The sequence below is a fragment of the Thalassophryne amazonica genome, chromosome 7 (assembly GCF_902500255.1).
Source record: "Thalassophryne amazonica chromosome 7, fThaAma1.1, whole genome shotgun sequence".
NCBI classification, from domain to species: Eukaryota; Metazoa; Chordata; class Actinopteri; order Batrachoidiformes; family Batrachoididae; genus Thalassophryne; species Thalassophryne amazonica.
Genome location: NC_047109.1, coordinates 87,408,002 through 87,429,585, shown reverse-complemented (window position 1 = coordinate 87,429,585; position 21,584 = coordinate 87,408,002). Strand labels below are relative to the sequence as shown.

General features: G+C 37.9%; 1 protein-coding gene across 3 annotated transcripts in view; it reads right to left on the bottom strand.

Moving 5' to 3' along the window:
* setd2 (SET domain containing 2, histone lysine methyltransferase) overlaps positions 1-21,584 on the bottom strand; it is a 59,882-nt gene extending 38,298 nt beyond the window's left edge. For 2 of the 3 annotated variants that reach the window (XM_034174942.1, XM_034174945.1), the window contains exons 1-3: positions 21,257-21,583; positions 12,619-12,737; positions 43-64 (exon numbers count right to left, since the gene is read on the bottom strand). In XM_034174942.1, the coding sequence (XP_034030833.1) occupies positions 43-64; positions 12,619-12,647 (51 nt within the window). In that variant the 5' untranslated portion in view covers positions 12,648-12,737; positions 21,257-21,583. Of the gene's footprint in view, positions 1-42; positions 65-12,618; positions 12,738-21,256 lie in introns of all 3 variants that reach the window. The other variant, XM_034174943.1, reaches the window with a different exon arrangement.

The following is a 21,584-nucleotide window of genomic DNA, read 5'->3' as shown; positions in this document are numbered from 1 at the left end:
TAAATCTGTAAATAACATCGCTTAACATTATTTAAGACTTACAGAGGCGCCACTTCCCTTCTCTCTGTGGTTATGCACGAACACCATAGAAAGATTAAAAAAAAGAGAAATTCAAATTAATGATGATGAAGTTAATGATGAGCAGCAACTCAAAAATCACTAAGTCACCTCACTCAGACACTGGGTGCATTTCAGTCTTGAATGAGGGCACCAAGGGCCTGAGTCTCTGAAACCTTGACAAACTCGTTTGATAAAGACTGTCTATCAACGTTAAACTTGGTACACAATCATCTCACTAAAACCTGAGACATGTTCTATGCTAGGTACATTCCATTTCTAATTTTGGTCAGCAGTGGACAGAATCTCTGAAACCTTGTGTATACAAGAACTCAACAAGGTCTTCATGGATCACAATCTGACTTGCCACTGTACAATATGCCTTGCTAAGACCTTGCACAAGTTTGAGGTTGGACTCAGCAATACAGGTAAGGGCAGCTTTGTCACATGCCTCACTTGAAATAAGTGCAATATTTGTTAATGTGCAATATCCACTGCTATTGCAAAAAATCCAGTTTTGTACTTATTTTTCTCTGTTTTTAAATATAAAATGTTTTGCTACTATGTACTTATTTTTTTAACTTGTGCTTTGAACATACCTTTTTCATTCTGAGTAAACTACATGCAGACCTTTTAAATCTGCATGTAGTTTACATTTGCACTGAAAAGGCTTGCACCTTACTTTTTGTTGTACTTGTTAAAATGACAATAAAGAATCTGTATCTGTATCTTTTGCTGTCATTCAGACAAATTATGGCCTTCCTCCCATACAGAGTTTCAATGAGATCCTACAAAATACAAATTCAACACTTGGAATCAGCCCCAGACATGTACTTAATCTGCCATGGACTAATGAATGAAGAGGCCTCACCCGGCCACCTATCTTCTTGTCAGTCAACTGACCAAATTACATATGGCATAAAAAAAAAAAAAAAAAAAAAAAAAAATGTAGAGAGGTGAGGTACTTCTGGGTCATGCTGAAGATGGCCGCATAACTCTGGTGCTCTCCGACGGTATTGCCAGAAAACCTCCCCGAAAAGCCAGTGAATTTTAAAAATTGAACATTTTTATCAAGATGGAGACTAGGGGAGGTAAAGGACGGATAAAAGTTAAGGGCACTGAGCTAAATTACGAGGAAATACAGTGTAGCTGGAACGGCTCCTCCGAGGAAGATGAACATGAGAGAGCTAGCTTGGCTAGCATACTCAAAGAACTGAAAGATTTTAGACGCGACAATAAGAAACAACTCTCAGACATTCAACAGAATCTGCGTAAAACAAATGATCAACTGGATGAAAGCGGAAGGCCGTATTGACGAGATGGGAACAGCGATGCAGGTAGCATCGACTTTATTGGAACGGCTGGTACAACGGCAGATCTGTATGGAAGCTAAGCTAACAGAACAAGAGGCCCGGGCTTGGAGAAATAACATAAGAACCTACAATATCCCCGAGCAAGCGGAGGGCAACAACATGGTTTCTTTTTTGGAAAAAAAAATGCTACGAGAGTCTTTGGACTTTTCATCTGAGGCTGAAGTAAAGATTGAAAAAGCCCACAGAGCACTGGGATCCAAGCTCACTGACCCATCAAAGACTCGCTCCATCATTGCTAAGTTTGCTAACTCCACAGCCAAAGAGGAGGTTATCAGGAGAGCTTGGCAAAAGAAGAAAGTCTTCTATGGCAACAAACGATTCTATGTGGATCATGACTACCCGCCGGTTATCCTTAAAAAACAGCCAAGTAAAGACGGTGCTCAAAGAGAGGAAAATCAAGTTCCAAACTCCATATCCTGCGAAAATGCGAGTGTTTTTTGAAGAAGGGACCCGGCTGTACCAAAACGCAGCCGAGGCAACAGCAGATATGTCATCACGTGGATTCCCGGTCACCGTCATCTCGCCCCTCGTTGACCCATTTCAGCGCGAGCTACAGCAGCTTTCATCATGGCAGAGGGCCAGCGACGAGGACGCGGCATCACGGAGGAATGCAACCCTCCAAGCAAGTGAAGATACCTGGCTGCGGGTTGTAGAACAAGTACAAGAATTCAGGCGGCAAACCGCTACAGATGAGTAACTATCAGTGATACTAATTTAGACGGTTTTCTACCTCAAGGCAAAAGCTTTCTATCTGTTCCGGAAGAGAGACAGAGAGAGGAAGAAAAAAAAAAAGTGCTCTGTGACTGGAACATGAGACTCAACTCGAGGCTTGACTCATCAAACTTCATTATTCAAAACTCCCTACAAAAGAAAATTATAATACTAATGTCAGACCATGGTATTATAGATACTTGGAGGAATCCTTTACCAAAAAGTCGTGATTATACCCACTAACTCTCATTCACACATGGTAAACTCAAAGATTGACTCATTTTTTTTGTTTTTAAACGGGATTGCCATCGGATACAAAAGGCTGACATAGGAAATATTGATCTGTCAGATCATGCCCCTATTTTTTTGACCTTAGAAATTAACAGTGAACCCAAGAATACGCTATGGAAAATGAACATAAATGTGTTAAATGATCCGCAATTCACAGAATTAACAATTTTTTTAAATGAAAACCAGAATGGAGAAGTACGGCCAGAAATTGTCTGGGACTCACTAGAGAGGTAAAATTATATCTTTTTGTTCATATAAAGAGAGAGAAAGACAAGCCAAATTGAAGTAGTTAAACAAAGAATTAAAAGAGCTCGAGACAAAACACAAGAGAGAACTGAATCAAGAGCTTGATATAAAACTAAAACTTGTAAGAAATAGAATAAATGCAATGTACCAACAGGAAATACGAAAGAAGATGCTCTACACTAAACAAAAATATTATGAGTCAGGTTCCAGATTCGCCAAATTACTTGCAAGCCAATTACAAAAACAACACACAGACAATACAATATACAAAATAAAAGATCTAATTTCGAAAATGAGGGTATATAAACAATCCAAAATTCAAGGTGTTTTTCAAAATTACTATAAGCACTTATACACACAACCAAATTTACAAAATGTTCAACAGATAAACAATTTTTTGAAACAGCTCAATGTAGCTACTCTGTCTGAAAATCAAAATAGAATACTTATGGCTGAAATAACGTAAAGAGAGCTGCCCTCAAGTCTGATATCAAGATATCAAGTCTGAAAGCAAACAAATCACCTGGTCCAGATGGTTTTCCTGCTGAATGGTGTAAAAAATTTGAAGCAGAGATATTACCATTTCTAACAAAAATATTAAATTTAGCTCTAAAAGATGGAAAGATGCCACCTTCATGGAAAGAAGCAATTATTTCTGTAATTCCAAAAGAAGGAAAGGATCCACTTAATTGTAGCTCATTCAGACCCATTTCTGTTCTCAATATTGATTATAAATTATTTACATCAATTCTGGCAAAAAGATTAGAGGGAATCTTACCGACCCTTATTAGGCTCATGAGGCTTCATCTCACAGAGACAAACACATGATAATATACGACGTACTCTGCACATAATGAACCACATTAAAAAGAGGAAGATTCAGGCAGCTTTGCTCAGCCTTGATGCAGAGAAGGCCTTTGACTCTGTGAGCTGGAGTTTTTTTTTTTTATATAAAGTACTAGAGAGATTTGGCTTTCATAGTAATTTTATAAAAACAATTAGAGCATTATATATAAAACCAATTGCTCGGATAAAGATAAATGGACATTTAACAAATTCATTTGAACTGGAACATGGGACTAGGCAATGTTGTGGGCTCTCACCTCTTTTGTTCTCCCTTTACATAGAACCTCTTGCTCAGATGATAAGAAAAACAAATGAAATAATGGGAAGAGACATCTCTGGAGACATACACAAGGCAGCACTATACGCCGACGATGTCCTTATATAGCTAAAGGAACCAACTAAATCATTGCCCATATTATTTAATTGTCTAAAAACATTTGGCAACTATGCAGGATATAAACTGAATGTGAATAAAACACAGATAATCACATTAAATTATGATCTTCCAACAAATTTACGCAAAGAGCTAAAACTAAAATGGGACTTCAATACTTTAAGATACTTAGGAGTTATAATTCCCACTGAAATTATGACTATAGCTAAACATAACTACGATGAACTGGCTGCAAAAATCAAACAAGACATTCAGAGATGGTCTGCTGTTCCCTTTATGAGTCTAACTCAAAGAACTGAGTCAGTAAAAATGAACATATTGCCAAGAATTCTTTTTCTTTTTCAAGCTCTCCCTGTTGAGGTTACTAAAAAGCAGTTCGTGGAATGGTAAAAAAAAAAAAAAAAAAAAAAACTCTAGGTTCATATGGCTGGGAAAAAAAGCACGAGTGAGATTCAAGACATTACAACTTTCTAAAGAGAATGGAGGAATGGCGGAACCTAATTTGAAAGACTACTATTACTCAGTGTAAATCAAACCCTTATTAAATTTGTGCAACCCTGTGTATCAGGCTAGATGGAAGGACACAGTCTTGTGTTTTGTCGGACCCCCCACTGCAGGCAATATTAGGGAACAAAGATTTAGGAAGAATCCTTAATGGAGTTGAAAATCCATGGCTGGAGTCATGACCGGGATCAGACCGGGAGTGACATGTTTAGCCGCATGTTCTCCTTGAATTGCTGGCTGTCTGAGTGGTGTCCAAAAAATGAGGTGGGCTTCATAGATAATTGGCAAAGCTTCTGGGGAAAACCTGGTCTTGTTAGGAGAGACGGCATCCATCCCACTTTGGATGGAGCAGCTCTCATTTCTAGAAATCTGGCTAATTTTCTTAAATCCTCCAAACCGTGACTATCCAGGGTTGGGACCAGGAAGCAGAGTTGTAGTCTTACACACCTCTCTGCAGCTTCTCTCCCCCTGCCATCCCCTCATTACCCCATCCCCGTAGAGACGGTGCCTGCTCCCAGACTACCAATAACCAGCAAAAATCTATTTAAGCATAAAAATTCAAAAAGAAAAAATAATATAGCACCTTCAACTGCACCACAGACTAAAACAGTTAAATGTGGTCTATTAAACATTAGGTCTCTCTCTTCTAAGTCCCTGTTGGTAAATGATATAATAATTGATCAACATATTGATTCATTCTGCCTAACAGAAACCTGGTTACAGCAGGATGAATATGTTAGTTTAAATGAGTCAACACCCCCGAGTCACACTAACTGTCAGAATGCTCGTAGCACGGGCCGGGGCGGAGGATTAGCAGCAATCTTCCATTCCAGCTTATTAATTAATCAAAAACCCAGACAGAGCTTTAATTCATTTGAAAGCTTGTCTCTTAGTCTTGTCCATCCAAATTGGAAGTCCCAAAAACCAGTTTTATTTGTTATTATCTATCGTCCACCTGGTCGTTACTGTGAGTTTCTCTGTGAATTTTCAGACCTTTTGTCTGACTTAGTGCTTAGCTCAGATAAGATAATTATAGTGGGCGATTTTAACATCCACACAGATGCTGAGAATGACAGCCTCAACACTGCATTTAATCTATTATTAGACTCTATTGGCTTTGCTCAAAAAGTAAATGAGTCCACCCACCACTTTAATCATATCTTAGATCTTGTTCTGACTTATGGTATGGAAATAGAAGACTTAACAGTATTCCCTGAAAACTCCCTTCTGTCTGATCATTTTTTAATAACATTTACATTTACTCTGATGGACTACCCAGCAGTAGGGAATAAGTTTCATTACACTAGAAGTCTTTCAGAAAGCGCTGTAACTAGGTTTAAGGATATGATTCCTTCTTTATGTTCTCTAATGCCATATAACAACACAGTGCAGAGTAGCTACCTAAACTCTGTAAGGGAGATAGAGTATCTCGTCAATAGTTTTACATCCTCATTGAAGACAACTTTGGATGCTGTAGCTCCTCTGAAAAAGAGAGCTTTAAATCAGAAGTGTCTGACTCCATGGTATAACTTCTCAAACTCGTAGCTTAAAGCAGATAACCCGTAAGTTGGAGAGGAAATGGCGTCTCACTAATTTAGAAGATCTTCACTTAGCCTGGAAAAAGAGTCTGTTGCTCTATAAAAAAGCCCTCCGTAAAGCTAGGACATCTTTCTACTCATCACTAATTGAAGAAAATAAGAACAACCCCAGGTTTCTTTTCAGCACTGTAGCCAGGCTGACAAAGAGTCAGAGCTCTATTGAGCTGAGTATTCCATTATCTTTAACTAGTAATGAGTTCATGACTTTCTTTGCTAACAAAATTTTAACTATTAGAGAAAAAATTACTCATAACCATCCCAAAGACGTATCGTTATCTTTGGCTGCTTTCAGTGATGCCGGTATTTGGTTAGACTCTTTCTCTCCGATTGTTCTGTCTGAGTTATTTTCATTAGTTACTTCATCCAAACCATCAACATGTTTATTAGACCCCATTCCTACCAGGCTGCTCAAGGAAGCCCTACCATTATTTAATGCTTCGATCTTAAATATGATCAATCTATCTTTGTTAGTTGGCTATGTACCACAGGCTTTTAAGGTGGCAGTAATTAAACCATTACTTAAAAAGCCATCACTTGACCCAGCTATCTTAGCTAATTATAGGCCAATCTCCAACCTTCCTTTTCTCTCAAAAATTCTTGAAAGGGTAGTTGTAAAACAGCTAACTGATCATCTGCAGAGGAATGGTCTATTTGAAGAGTTTCAGTCAGGTTTTAGAATTCATCATAGTACAGAAACAGCATTAGTGAAGGTTACAAATGATCTTCTTATGGCCTCGGACAGTGGACTCATCTCTGTGCTTGTTCTGTTAGACCTCAGTGCTGCTTTTGATACTGTTGACCATAAAATTTTATTACAGAGATTAGAGCATGCCATAGGTATTAAAGGCACTGCGCTGCGGTGGTTTGAATCATATTTGTCTAATAGATTACAATTTGTTCATGTAAATGGGGAATCTTCTTCACAGACTAAAGTTAATTATGGAGTTCCACAAGGTTCTGTGCTAGGACCAATTTTATTCACTTTATATATGCTTCCCTTAGGCAGTATTATTAGACGGTATTGCTTAAATTTTCATTGTTACGCAGATGATACCCAGCTTTATCTATCCATGAAGCCAGAGGACACACACCAATTAGCTAAACTGCAGGATTGTCTTACAGACATAAAGACATGGATGACCTCTAATTTCCTGCTTTTAAACTCAGATAAAACTGAAGTTATTGTACTTGGCCCCACAAATCTTAGAAACATGGTGTCTAACCAGATCCTTACTCTGGATGGCATTACCCTGACCTCTAGTAATACTGTGAGAAATCTTGGAGTCATTTTTGATCAGGATATGTCATTCAAAGCGCATATTAAACAAATATGTAGGACTGCTTTTTTGCATTTACGCAATATCTCTAAAATCAGAAAGGTCTTGTCTCAGAGTGATGCTGAAAAACTAATTCATGCATTTATTTCCTCTAGGCTGGACTATTGTAATTCATTATTATCAGGTTGTCCTAAAAGTTCCCTAAAAAGCCTTCAGTTAATTCAAAATGCTGCAGCTAGAGTGCTGACGGGGACTAGAAGGAGAGAGCATATCTCACCCATATTGGCCTCTCTTCATTGGCTTCCTGTTAATTCTAGAATAGAATTTAAAATTCTTCTTCTTACTTATAAGGTTTTGAATAATCAGGTCCCATCTTATCTTAGGGACCTTCGTAGTACCATATCACCCCAATAGAGCGCTTCGCTCTCAGACTGCAGGCTTACTTGTAGTTCCTAGGGTTTGTAAGAGTAGAATGGGAGGCAGAGCCTTCAGCTTTCAGGCTCCTCTCCTGTGGAACCAGCTCCCAATTCAGATCAGGGAGACAGACAGCCCTCTCTACTTTTAAGATTAGGCTTAAAACTTTCCTTTTTGCTAAAGCTTATAGTTAGGGCTGGATCAGGTGACCCTGAACCATCCCTTAGTTATGCTGCTATAGACGTAGACTGCTGGGGGGTTCCCATGATGCACTGTTTCTTTCTCTTTTTGCTCTGTATGCACCACTCTGCATTTAATCATTAGTGATCGATCTCTGCTCCCCTCCACAGCATGTCTTTTTCCTGGTTCTCTCCCTCAGCCCCAACCAGTCCCAACAGAAGACTGCCCCTCCCTGAGCCTGGTTCTGCTGGAGGTTTCTTCCTGTTAAAAGGGAGTTTTTCCTTCCCACTGTAGCCAAGTGCTTGCTCACAGGGGGTCGTTTTGACCGTTGGGGTTTTACATCATTATTGTATGGCCTTGCCTTACAATATAAAGCGCCTTGGGGCAACTGTTTGTTGTGATTTGGCGCTATATAAAAAAAAAAATTGATTGAATTGAATTGATCATTAAAATCTTGGTCAAAAATGAAAGAGGAATATAAATTACATAATAATTTGAAGATCGTGAGATGGTGTACATACGATCCTGACTTTAAGCCCAACCAAATAGACACTGGATTGACTGCAGGAACCGGTGCTCAAGGAAAGACTAAATTCATACAGCCCAAAATAATAATAAAAAAAAACATATTCAACAGAATATGTAAAAATGAAATGGGAAAACTAATGAAGAGTGGCGGGGCTACTGTACATCTGTGTGGAAATGCACAAATTCACACTCTTGGAGAGAATTCAATTGGAAATGCTTAATTAGATTTTTTTAATCACTCCAAAGCAAAAAACTTATTATAATGGGGAGGAGCCTAAGTGCTGGAGACAGTGTGGAAGCCAAGATGCCAATCATTGGCACATATTTTGGGGTTGCCCTATAATAAAACAATTTTGGAAGGATGTACACAAAAGTATGGAATCCATATTCAGGGTTACAATACCCTTTGAATTTACATCTTTAATTATGGGTAGGACCAAAATGCAATCAAACAATGTATGTTTATATAGAATTTTAATAACTGCTGGCAAAAAAGCTGTGACCAGGCACTGGCTCCTCTCTGAACCACCAAATCTTGAAAAATGAATATAAATCGTGAACGAAATATCCCAGCTGGAAAGAATGACTTTTTCACTCCGATTACAAATGAGTAAATTTTCAGAATTATGGTCAAAATGGTAATTTTATGTTCAGGCAAACCAAAATCAATATGCAGAAACTTTGAACGTACAAGATATGTCAATATAATAAAATGGTACTTGGAAAAGTGAGAATTAGTACTTCTATTTTTTTGTTTTTTGTTCTCCTCTTTCTTTTTTTGTCAGTTTAACTAAGGTTATCGAGATCAGTCTTGAAGATTGAGTCTCTTGGTGATGTTTATGTTTTGTTATAATACATCCAATGTTTTATAGTTCTGTTTTATTAATAACCAAAAAAGAAAAAAATGAATGAAACGTTGGGAATGGAATTGGTCACCAGTCACATTCTAATTCTGTGACCATGAGGGAACACCGATGTATGTCCTGCAATTTTCTCAATGTTCCAAAATAAAAATTTTGAGGAAAAAAAAAAAAATGTAGAGACTGTGTATCAAAGTAACTAATTCCAAAATGGTCAATGCAAATTTTGTTAGTTGAACACCTACAATTAAAGGTGAAACTCTAAACTACAGGCAAATCATTGTACAGAGGCACTCGCTCTTTGGAACGGTCTTCCAGCAAACGTGAGGCAGTCGGAGTCCGTGGACATTTTTAAGTCAAGACTTAAAGCCTATTTTTAATTCTCTTCCTTATGAATAGTTTGTATTTTTATCCATTTTATTCTTTTACTTCTGTTTTAATTATGTATTTGAATTTTTTTTTTTTTTTATTTGAATTTTTTTATGTTGAACTGTTCTATGTGAGGCATCTTGAGACGGCTTTTGTTGTGATTTGGCGCTTTATAAGCCGATTAAATTGAACTGAAATTGAACAACATTTTATTGAGTCTTAAAGTAAATAAATATGAAATTGGTTACTGGATCCTTAAACTCTGGACATAATAAACTGTACATGGTGGATCCTTGATCTGTGGACATTAATAGAAATAAACAAAATCTGAAGTTATTGTCAAAAGCATTTCCTTTCAGACACTATTGGCATGAATATCTTTCTGTACCTCTGAGCTGAGCTCTTACAGTAGTACTGTGCTGCACGTCAGGATGTAATTTATAAAGAATGCAGGACGTCTCATTTTGGGAGGAAAAAAGTTTTAGTTGATTGTAGTTTCTTGTCTGTATTACAACATTTGTAAGAGGTGTCATTTTATTTAAAATAATTCGTTTTGAAGTTATTAATTCCGACGGACTCTGTCGAGGCAGAGAGCCGCGCAGCATTTGGAGCTGTGCCAACGGAACGGAGGACGATTCTCGTTTCTTGACTGCAACAAGACAAGAGTCCCAGTTAGTGACTTTAATCCGCACAAAAGTGATTCACGATATTTTAATGGCTGTGAGAGGGGTTAAGAAGCGGACTTGCCGTTTCTGAAGAGCAGCGACTCAACGAACCAAAGAGCTAGTGGATCGAAGGATTGTTTCAATGGTTCACACTTCAAAGTGGTGTCGCGCTGCAGAAACAGTTGATTACAGATCTGCTACAGGGTCTGTAATCAATGTAGAGAAATGATCATTTTTCCGACAAACACCCTCAAAAACAACGGCCGCTCATTAAGCAAAAAGGCTATTGATATCGGTGGACTGAATCATTTCTTAACAATACTCGAAAAGAACCGGTTCTCGATACCCAACCCTAATGATGACATTATCAGCAAGCAACAGGCAGCCAGTCTCAGTGGCTACAAATGGACTAAAATGTTTGATTTTAGGGTTTACAAACGTTTTTGACGGTTAAACTTAACCAGCAAAGAAATGTTATCGGACTGAAAGTTATCAGAACTAAATTTATCGGAAGATAATTGGTCCGATGATGGTTTTAAAACTTATCTGAAAAGCTAATCCGATAGCAAAAACATTAGCTTCGATAATTATCTGATATCGGATTAGCTGAACTGTGCCCACCACTGTGCATATATACATACAATGAAATTTGTCCTCTGCATTTAACCCAGGCCTCAGAAAGGATTGTCTATAGACACCACAGACTATTTTGAACAATGTGGGTACGTAATTCCTTGACATCATAAATCTGAAACTCACAGGTTTCTTTTTTGTCAGATAAGATCAACTTTATTTATCCAGAAGGAAATAGGGCAGCACAGTCTCGTTTGAACCCCTGAGGGACTTAACCACTTAAGGGGACAGTCGCTCCCGCGCGCATTGCAACACAGCATAACTTCACACGTAAAAAAAAAAAGTACTATTTTGTTTTTGGCTGCAATCACCGAAGTAGTCACGAAAAGTGCAGTCTTTTCAGATCCCAGTGGAGAAGGGACGATGAGGCAAATGGGAGAGGTTGTGTCAGTAAGTGTTAGCCTACAAAGCTAGCCAAAGTAGCTGCATTCTCTCACCTGCACAACCACCTCATCATGTTTGAGCTCCGGGTTATAAACAAACAGTAAACACATGTCCACTTTCCACCGCATCATCACTTTTTCTTTGCGTTTTCACTTTGTTTGCAGTGTAATTTGGCCAAAAACACAGAGAGGGCTGTCCTCGTATGTAGGATTATTGTGTCATATTTTAACCCTTTAGCGCCTGCCCTCAAATGAGACTGCATCGCCCAATTATTTTTGCCAGAGTACAGAAACGGTAAACAATGTTTTTTGATAACAAGTACAACAAATTTATGCAAAACGAGAAATCACTGATTAAGAGCCAAAGAACTATAAATCAGTTACAAATTTGATCAATGGAATTATTTTATGATAAAATCTTAGGAAAATGGATTATACAAGAGAAAAAAGGTGAAGTTTGTTATAAAGAAAATATCTAAGCAGTCACATATCACAAAAACAAAGGTCTCTGCTCAATGGAATTCTTCTGAAATTATATTTAGGATGCCATCATTTGTCAATATTAAAAGGAATTTATTCATAATATCTCTGCAAAATACAGAGCATCTGAATTACATACAACATTTTTTCACCCAGCTCTAACAAACCTTTTGCCAATTTAATCTGAAAAAAAAAGGAGAAACTTAATGAAATTGGTCAGACAAAAGATAACTTATATATATATATATATATATATATATATATATATATATATATATATATAGGTCAGAGTATCTGAAGTTTTCACTCTAGATGAATAATAAGAAAAATTGCTTTGAAATCTCTTTGAATGAATTTATAAATTAGAGAGAATAATGTTAAACGGTTTCCCTTTCTAATACGGGGGACCCAATCTTGACTAATTAACACAGTGGTACTGGATGGCTATACTGCATAAAATACAATAACTCTATTTAGACTAACAGGGCTGTCATGAAGCACTTGTCATTAAAATGATGAGAGAACCATTTCCAGTTAAAAGTCTTCACCATTTAACACTGTGTGATTTGGTGTCCATGTTACGTCTAAGGTGTGTAGCACAGAAATATGCCAAACAGATCACTTGGAACCTGGTGGCTCTCTGGCTTAAAATCAAGAGCCACGTTACATCACACAGAGTGCACACTGCATTTGGTGGATTTAAGTGGAAAATTTGCATTTGTATCTTTGAGATTTTTTATTGTGAGTAGAAAATGACAGTGATACACTTCGGCAACAATTGTTGCCAGTGGGGCAAACCGGGTTAATACCTGATCTCTGACTTCAGCAGCGTGTCCATTGAGCTACTCCTCGAGGGTTAGCCTTGTACAGGCTGCTGGTCACGAATGATCCAAATCAGAGAAAAGAGTTCTCCAAAGTGACTCCACACCTGTCAAAAAGGAACAAGAATGAAATGGGTTGATTGTGCCTGTAATCTTAATAGGGGTCATAAACTGATGCAGAACACAAAATGTCTAATATGTGATGTAGGCTGTAGTGTAGTCTTCTTCCAACAGTCCATTTCTATTATCTGGTGTTGTAATGTGGAATTGATGTGGAAGCTGTAGCAGTTATTGATGTTTCTGTGTGTGTTTTAAAGATGGCAAGGGGTTCAACTGAAACAATGAAGTGATTAGTCAAAGAACATCATAATTGTCAACTATTCTGAGGTTGTCTGCTTCGACAGTGGCCATCCAGGTAGTGGCAACACAGTGCACTAGCATGTTCTCCCTGACCTGAGCTAATTTAGTGAATAGTTTTAAATTGTCTATCAAGAAAAAATAGCAAACCTTGAGTGTTTATAGCTCTTTAGCTTGCACAATTAAATATGGCTGTGGTTCAACATTAAACATCCACAAAGTACCACAATTCTATGTTCATGGGACTTTATAAAAAACTGAAAGTATAACTGAGATATTCAAGGTGAGAGAGTGAAGCAACTGAATAGCAAATATAGGGTAATGTGGGCCTTTGAAAATGTGAGATGAAATTAGACATTCGGGTGCCACAAGGGTAATTACCATTTCATTTTTTTCTGTTGACAAGTAAACAGCAAGTTAAACTTTAAAAAAAGGACAACCTCCTCAGATTTGTTTGCAACAAGTGACAATCTTCAATCAAAGAAGATGACCTTCAGTCTTTTGAAGGTCTTGCAACATTTTTAATGACACTTACTAAAAGTCAAAGATTTCTTGATATTTTGCTCAAAATGAAATGGCCCTCTGCATAATGGATTTTAAAAGACTCGCAGAGAACCCTAGTTAACAGTTTGGCCTTTTCACAACCTACCAAATCACATGACTGGCACTGCCATATTAGCACTATGGCCAGAGTTGTTTGTTTGACCAGCCTACGTAAATGTGGGGAAAAGACTGCTGTATTACATGCCCACCGAGTCAGTCTGCGCTTTGTTCATCATGCCTACACAAGCTGTGGGAGACAGACAGATTCTTCAGCCATTACACTGTCCTTGCTCACCCTCATTTAGAGAAGAGGCATGATGGTCAGCCAGTAAAACCACCACATTTCTTATAAAGTTTCCAATTCACGTAACCTGCATGTCTTTTAAGGGGGAGGAAGCCGGAGCACCCGTAGGAAGCCCACGCAAACATGGGGAGAACATGCAAACTCCACACATAAAGGCCACAAGTGGAAATCACACCCATGATGTTCTTGCTGTGAGGCAACAGTGCTAACCACTAAGCCACCATGCTACCTTCCTTATAGTCCTTGCAAAGCTGTTTTAAGGCTTCTCTATAGGGATGGGTATTGATAAGATTTTATTGATATTGATGCCATTATTGATTCCACTTATCCATCTGATTCTTTATCGATTCCCTTATCAATACTTCCAGCTTCACAGAAACAGCGGGTCTGCAATCAACTTAGAGAAATGATCATTACACACCTTCAAAAACAATGGCCGCTCTGGGATAATGTGAACTGAAGAACCGACAAGGGAATCGTTAAGCAAAATGGCTATTGATGTTGGTGGAACTAATCAATTGCTATTGATTCTTAATAGGAACCAGTTCTTGATGCCCATCCCTAGTGCTCTCTCATCACTTCCATCAAATATTCAGCAATATCTGCATACATACATGAGGACCACATTTTTACGCCGGTATTTTCTCCATTCCATGGATCAGTTTCAGTGGGTCAGGTGTAAAAATACCATCGACCACAATTAAGTCTTCATAGCTTGTCTGATTTGTTTCACCTGTTATTTAGTGATTAAAGCACAAATTTGTAGTTAATGCACTGTATGCCAAAGCAAAAAGTTGGTCTTTGCATTTCTTGTGAACATGGAGATCTCTGTGTTTAAAAAAGTTTCAATTCATCGACTTTCAAACTTTTAAAAGTTATTTGCATCAATCACTCGTGTTTATATTGCATTCTGCCATATTCACACAGGTTCGCTTGGAAGCTAAAATTTTCTCCAATCCCATAATGCAGAGCACGGGCTGAGATGTGCATTTTTCTTATTATGACTGGGTACACAGAGGCAATGTGGTGGCCAAGTTAGTGTGCTTGTTTCCAGAGCAGAAGGTTCCCAGTTCAAGACTGCCCATTTTCCATGTAATGTGGAGTTCCACTGTAAAGGGCATCTGGCACAAAAATTGTGCCAAATCAACATGCAGCCCAAAGTGAAAAAAAAAAAAGGGAGAAGCCAAAAACACTTTTATGATTGGGTACAGATAGATTTATGAGGTATAGATTATGGTACTCACACACAATTTATCAAGCAATGAAGAGTGCACCCTCTGTGCAAAACAAAGAGAGAAAAGAGAGAGACAAAGAAAATTACACTGAATGCATCACAGAGAGCTTGTACAAGATGATTTATTTATTTTTAGAAAATATGTGGCTGCCATTTATAAGCAGAAAAGTGTCAGGAGGTTGTCGGCCATTCAACCACATGTTCGAGCCTACATTGTGTTGTAACCTGGCTGTTTTTTTCTCTCCATGATTTAAAAAAAAAAAAAAAAAAAAAAAATCTACAATGGGTAAGTGCACTGTGCTGTTAATATTTGTGACGATAAGGAATGACCTGTTGCCTATATGCTGCGTAATGGTTCGCTCTGCTGCAACTGGAACATACTGCTGTGGAGCTAGTGGAAAAAAAATTGTTGATTTGACATAAGCCTATCAGCTCCACACACGTATCACGTACGCAACAAACTGAATGCACACATCTTATGTGTCGTCACTTACAACCTGCTGACATGAACACAGCACATCAAACAGAGCGCACAAATGTTGAGGGGGAAAAAAAGAAAGAAGATGAAAGTAAACACATCCAGCCTGTTGTATGCAATTTAGAGCATGAAATATATCTAAATCATTAATTACTTAGTGTAAACTGACCTGGACAGCCTGCACCCGCAACATTTTCTCACCGAGTTTACCCGCACCTGCTTGATCCGCGAGTTATACTTTGACCCAGGGATCACTATTATGTAGCAGAGTAGGTCCTGACTATTATTTGGCTGGAAGACCACTTAGGTAACACCAGAAGCTGATACGTGTTTCACCATGTACACCCGGATTGAGTAAATTAATTAGTAATGGACTGAAATAATTTGCCAGCAATTCAGGATGCAAACAGAAGATGAACACATAATGCACAAATAAAACTAGCATCTACCGGATGTCCACTGGCAAGCTAAGCTAACGAACAAATACAGGACAAAAACAGTAAACAATTGTGTAACCACTTGGAAAGCTCTCCATCTGATGTCTGATCAAAGTTTCGAGCACACACAAAACTTTCCAATGGATTTGCTGGACATCAGCCGACGAGAAATGCATTTAACAAATGAGAAAAGGATCTATGGGGTGTGTGTGAGGGGGGGGGGGGGGGCGCACAGCTTTTCATTAATCAGCTGTTCATATGTGTGCTGAACCTCTGAGTAAGGCAAGTCCACACTGATCATAGCCAACTATGGTCTTTTACACAACTAATATAAGCTCATTCTACCAAAGTATTTTGAGAGAGTTAGCAAAGTTCAACTGTGATGTTACTGGGCTTAAATGGTGTGAGACAACATATGCACTCTGTCTACAAATATCCTGACGTAACTTTAATTTAAAATTACTTAGCTTCCATTATTTTAATAAATTTTCATTTATTGAAATAGCACAGTTAACGAGAAGAGGAAATTGTGCAAGATTGCCTTTTTTTTTTTACTTATATATATATGTATATATATATATATATATATATATATATATATATATATATACACACACACATATATACACACATACACTTTACATATGAGCCATCAAAAACTATACCCTTTAGGAATTTGGTGGCTCATTGAGCCAGTGCTTAAAAATATCAGCGTCAGTCACTGTACTGCTGTTGCCTGAGTTGCATTATAACAATAGCATGAGCTCTTCCTTGCATTCAGTGTTGATTTTAAAAATAGAACATCCATCACTGACTACTTATTATTACAATTGAGTAGAAACAATGCACCAGATATCATCATCATCAGCTATATTCAGTGGTGGGCACACTTCCAATAATAGATAATTATCGAAGATAATGTTTTCATTATCGGATTATCTTTTTAGATAACTTTATAAACCATTATCGGACCAATTATCTTCCGATTAATTTTTGTCCGATAACTTTTAGACCGATAAACAAACTAAAGCTGAACAGCGATAAGCATTTTTAAAATTTAAAATCCAGGGCTGTGAAATGAAAATTGTGAAATCCGAGGAAAATTCGTAGGGGGTGTGACCCCCTCCCCCCCCACCGAGGAGCCAGGGTCTCCGGCCTTGTGGGGCCCCAGAAACCAAATAAAATTTTCATCTACTGATACACTTTCAACATCTCCTGGAAGAACAAATCTCAAAATCAGTGCATATTTAAATGATCCTCGATTCAACCTTTCATTTGAACCGTCAATGATCATGTTGAAATAACAGAATATGATGTGGAAGTAGGACCTGGAATGATTCTCCTTTTAATTGTAAACCAAATTATGCATTAACTCAGAACAATTAAACTACATGAAATTCATGAAGACTGAAAAGACTGTTAAACCATGTCAAAAACCACAGCTAAAGATTGTAGAATATTTAAAAAAAATCAGGGTAAAATATCAATAACATACCTAATAATAAAAAGCCACACATTCTTGTGTAAATTCCTGTAAATCCACTCAAAGCCACAATGTCTTATTTTCCCATGAAAAAAAGTCTACATTAATAAAAACTAATTTACATTGTTGTGTGAATTCATGTATTCATGTAATTCTTCTTTTAAAAACTTGAAAATTCTAAAAGTTTGCGATCTCCACATGCTACATTTAGCTAGCTTCGCTTTTTTTTTTAACAAATGAAGTTTAAAAACAAAAGCAAAAAAAAAACAACAACATTACAAGACAGCTCTGCGGTGTTTGCACATGCACAGTGCGAGAGGTTAGATGCTTGTAGCTTTTCAGCAGCAGGATACCCTCACGACGGCCGACCAGAATAATATCAAACATGTTTGATTTTCATTGGACCATACGATCGGCGATCAGGAGGTGGTCCTGAGATGTTAAAGGCAGCTTGTTACTCCATGTACACTACACGATGCAGGACGTGCGATTAACCTGAAACTCGGTCCAAAAAATTCCTGCATGAAAAATCATCTCGCACAGTGTAAAGCACGTTTTACAACATCATAAAACGTGCGCACATTCTCTCCACATGCAAAACATTCTGCAATGACACTTCCAGGTCTCTGTAAAAATGCCTGTTTTTACAAATAAAAAAAATAGAATATTTTACAAAAGTACATTTATCTGTAAACACCAACACACGACAGACGTCACATTAATGTGTTGGTTTACATAATGAATGACTGAACCAATCAGTGTTTAGCAGAGGCACTTTTACCCAGAATCCTTTGCGATCTGTCTGTTTGTTACAAAACCTTAGAATTAGTGCATTATTCAACATCAAAAGATATATGCTATATTTTAACTTTGTACAAATGACAGAATTGACATTAATGGAGTTTATTCTATCGGTATTAATGTTATTTATAAATCAAAACCATAAGTCAGCATGACTTTATTTTTCAAGACCTCCGCCTGACCGGCGCGTTGTGATTGATAGAGAGTTGGCTTTATGGCTGCTCTCAGAGTGCCTCTGTGCTGGGAGCTCTGTAGTAAACAAGCGCTTCCAGCAGGGGCAGAATGATCAAAGACGAAAGTGTGGTCTCATTGTTTGGGTCTGTTGTTACTTTTAATATTACTAGAAGCTATTGTAGCATTAAAACTTAAATTCATTTTATTAGTAGTTGTAAATGTACCAGAGACAATATTGGAATTTATCGGTTATCTGTAACTTCCGATACATTTTTGGGTGGTTTATTGTTTTATCTTTATCGAAGATAAATAAGTCTTTTGTTCATGGTAATGAGTCAGAGCCATGGACTGTTAATGTTTTAAAATGCAAAAGTTCTTTTAATCCGATTAATCGCCAGAATATTTGATAGAATGCTCGTTTACTAAAATAATTGATAGCTGCAGCCCTAAATAATAATAAAGGATTATTAAACGAGCGAGAGGTCTGTACGGGTACATATCAGACCGAGGTATTGACAGTACGGACCTCAGTGATGCTCGGTCTGTACAAAAAACACAGAGGTCTGATTTGTATTGAACCGTTTCAGTACGGGACGTTCGGTTTGGTACAGGGCTGTGCACGGGTGAGTTCGCGTTGTGTGTGTTTACCGTAAGTTCTGGACTATAGAGCGCACCTGAATATTAGCCGCACCCAGAAATTTTAAAGAAATTGTATATAATTAAGCAGCACTTGTCTATAAGCCGTGGGTCTCCATGTTGTAACATGAGATATTCACACAGAAAGATTTTTAAGCTTTTAATTAAATAGATACCGTAAATGCTTGTTTTCCCCCTGAAGCATTACACATAAATAATGATGCGCACATCATCCAGCGCGCGTGCATGGTGTCCCTGCTCCACATGGAGAACTAAGTAAACTTATAACCTTTTTCTTGAGATTTCATCACGTGTGCAGTCAGGATCGCATGGAGGCTGTGGTAAATGAGACATTATTGAGGCGCTGTGACTTTTTTGACTTGTTGTGCCAAGACAGAGAACCAGTGGGGAAAGAGCGGGGGGAGAAGGCTCTGCTCCACTAACTGATCTGACGGCGCAAAATGCAGCAGAGCGACTTTTCTTCACTAAAACGACCTTATGTTTATACTGTGTGTGTGTGTGTGTGAATTTACACCGCATGAGGAGCACAGCTTACAGGAAATCAACTGACAGCATCAGTTGACATATTTGTTGTTTATTTGAGAACATTTTATTTAACCCCCTACCACCCACCTCATTTTGGCTTGTCAGTGTCTCACAAAAAGTGAAATTTCCCATTGATGGGATATATAGGCTTAAACGAAGCCTCGAAGCAAAGAATTTGCCTCGAACATTTTTTGTAATCGAATTACTCAATGAATCGTTTCAGCCCTAGTTGAGAGATTTTGTTGATCAGAGTAATCTTATAGACTGTAGAGGAATGGCGAACCAAGAATCAAATACAAGTACAAATGAAATTGTGAGCTTGTAAATCACTGTGAAAGTGGCCTATTATTATCACAGTCTGAATTAATAATACTGAGATAACCATATGGTGAAAATAGCCAGCCAGGCTATTATCACCGTACGGTGAAAATAGCCTTCCACGCTATTTTCACCGTACAGTGAAAATAGCATCATCCTATAAAAATAGTGTGTATGTGATAAGAACCTAAACAATTCATAATTATATTACGACAGTATATTAACATTTAAAAAATATGTAATTAACAGGAAATAAAAGGGTTGAGTTCTTCTAAAAACAGTTGAGATGTAAGGTCCTAAAAACATTCTGGACTCACACCATTCCAACTCATTATAAAAACTTTGCACAATTTATTACCACCATTGAAAAATGTCACCTACCTATTTTATAAACACTACCCAATCTAGAGCCCGTGGATCCCCACAGGCAACACACTAGTTATTACATAAGTGACCATCAAGCAAATAATCAACAAGGGTACAACCAGTATCTGTTAAGTTGTGATTTGGTTGAAAGAACAAAACAAAATGCATCGAGATGACTGAAGTAAACCGACGCACAAGACGAAAAAGTATCTGCAACATGGCCTGTCCAAAAATGAGGCCAGTCAAAACACGGCCTTTTAAAAGGATGAGTCCACACTGGCTGCTCAACAGAGCAGAAATGTGTGTCAAGGTTTTTCACTTTTGAGGGGAAAATATGAAAATGTGTTAAGTCATATAACGCTATATCAGTCAACACTTAGCTGACAGAAGAAGTAGTATACAATTATTTCAATTCGACTGCAAGGCTGTCTTCCAAAAGTGATGTCTTGCTAAGCTAACCTACGCTAACTAACATCAACTCAACGTTTCGTGGGCCATTAGCTCGCACAGTGCTATGCGCAATTCGCCAACGATTGAAAATGTCACGAAAATGCAATAAATCAGGCGACTGTTACTTTCTTGCCCACGCAGTAATGGTAAACAATCGTATTTATTTGTTTAAAGTGGAACACGGCTAGCCGTTGATGACTACTAGCATCAGTGGCAGGCTACTCACACAGCTAAGGCTAATGTCGATGTTTTGGTTGGGTTTTTATTATTAATGGAACAATGCTCCGATACACTCACATAAACCTTCATGAGTAGTTTGATTGCTGATCTGCTCATTTTTGAGTTAGGCATAAAAAGGTTTTCAGATAATGTTTTCAGTCGGTGTGACACCGGCTCAACTAGCATGCTAATGTTTTGTCTTGGCTTAAGGCTAGCTATGCGTTGCCGAAAGATTTGCCCAAATTTTGAGGAGGAAAGATGTGTTTCGTGCGATACTCACTTTACCAAATGTTTTACATTAGAAGAGTACTCCATCTTCGAAATCACCAGCAATCTTCCCGTTGAAAAGCATCAAACAGCCGTCACATCCAGAGGGGAGCTGTGAAAACGGTGTTCTGCTGCTCCTGCTGTTAACCCCAGTAATGTTAAGACTTGTAGCATGAGTTGATCTGATCCCAGAGCTGGACGACGCACTGAAAACTTTTATATTTAGCGGCTAAAATCCTGTACACGGCGTCCTCATTTGGCAAGCACGTATCGTTGAAATAATTATTTCGCGTCACATCTTTGTGGCATTTTTGTTCAACAACATCACAAGATGTGTACGA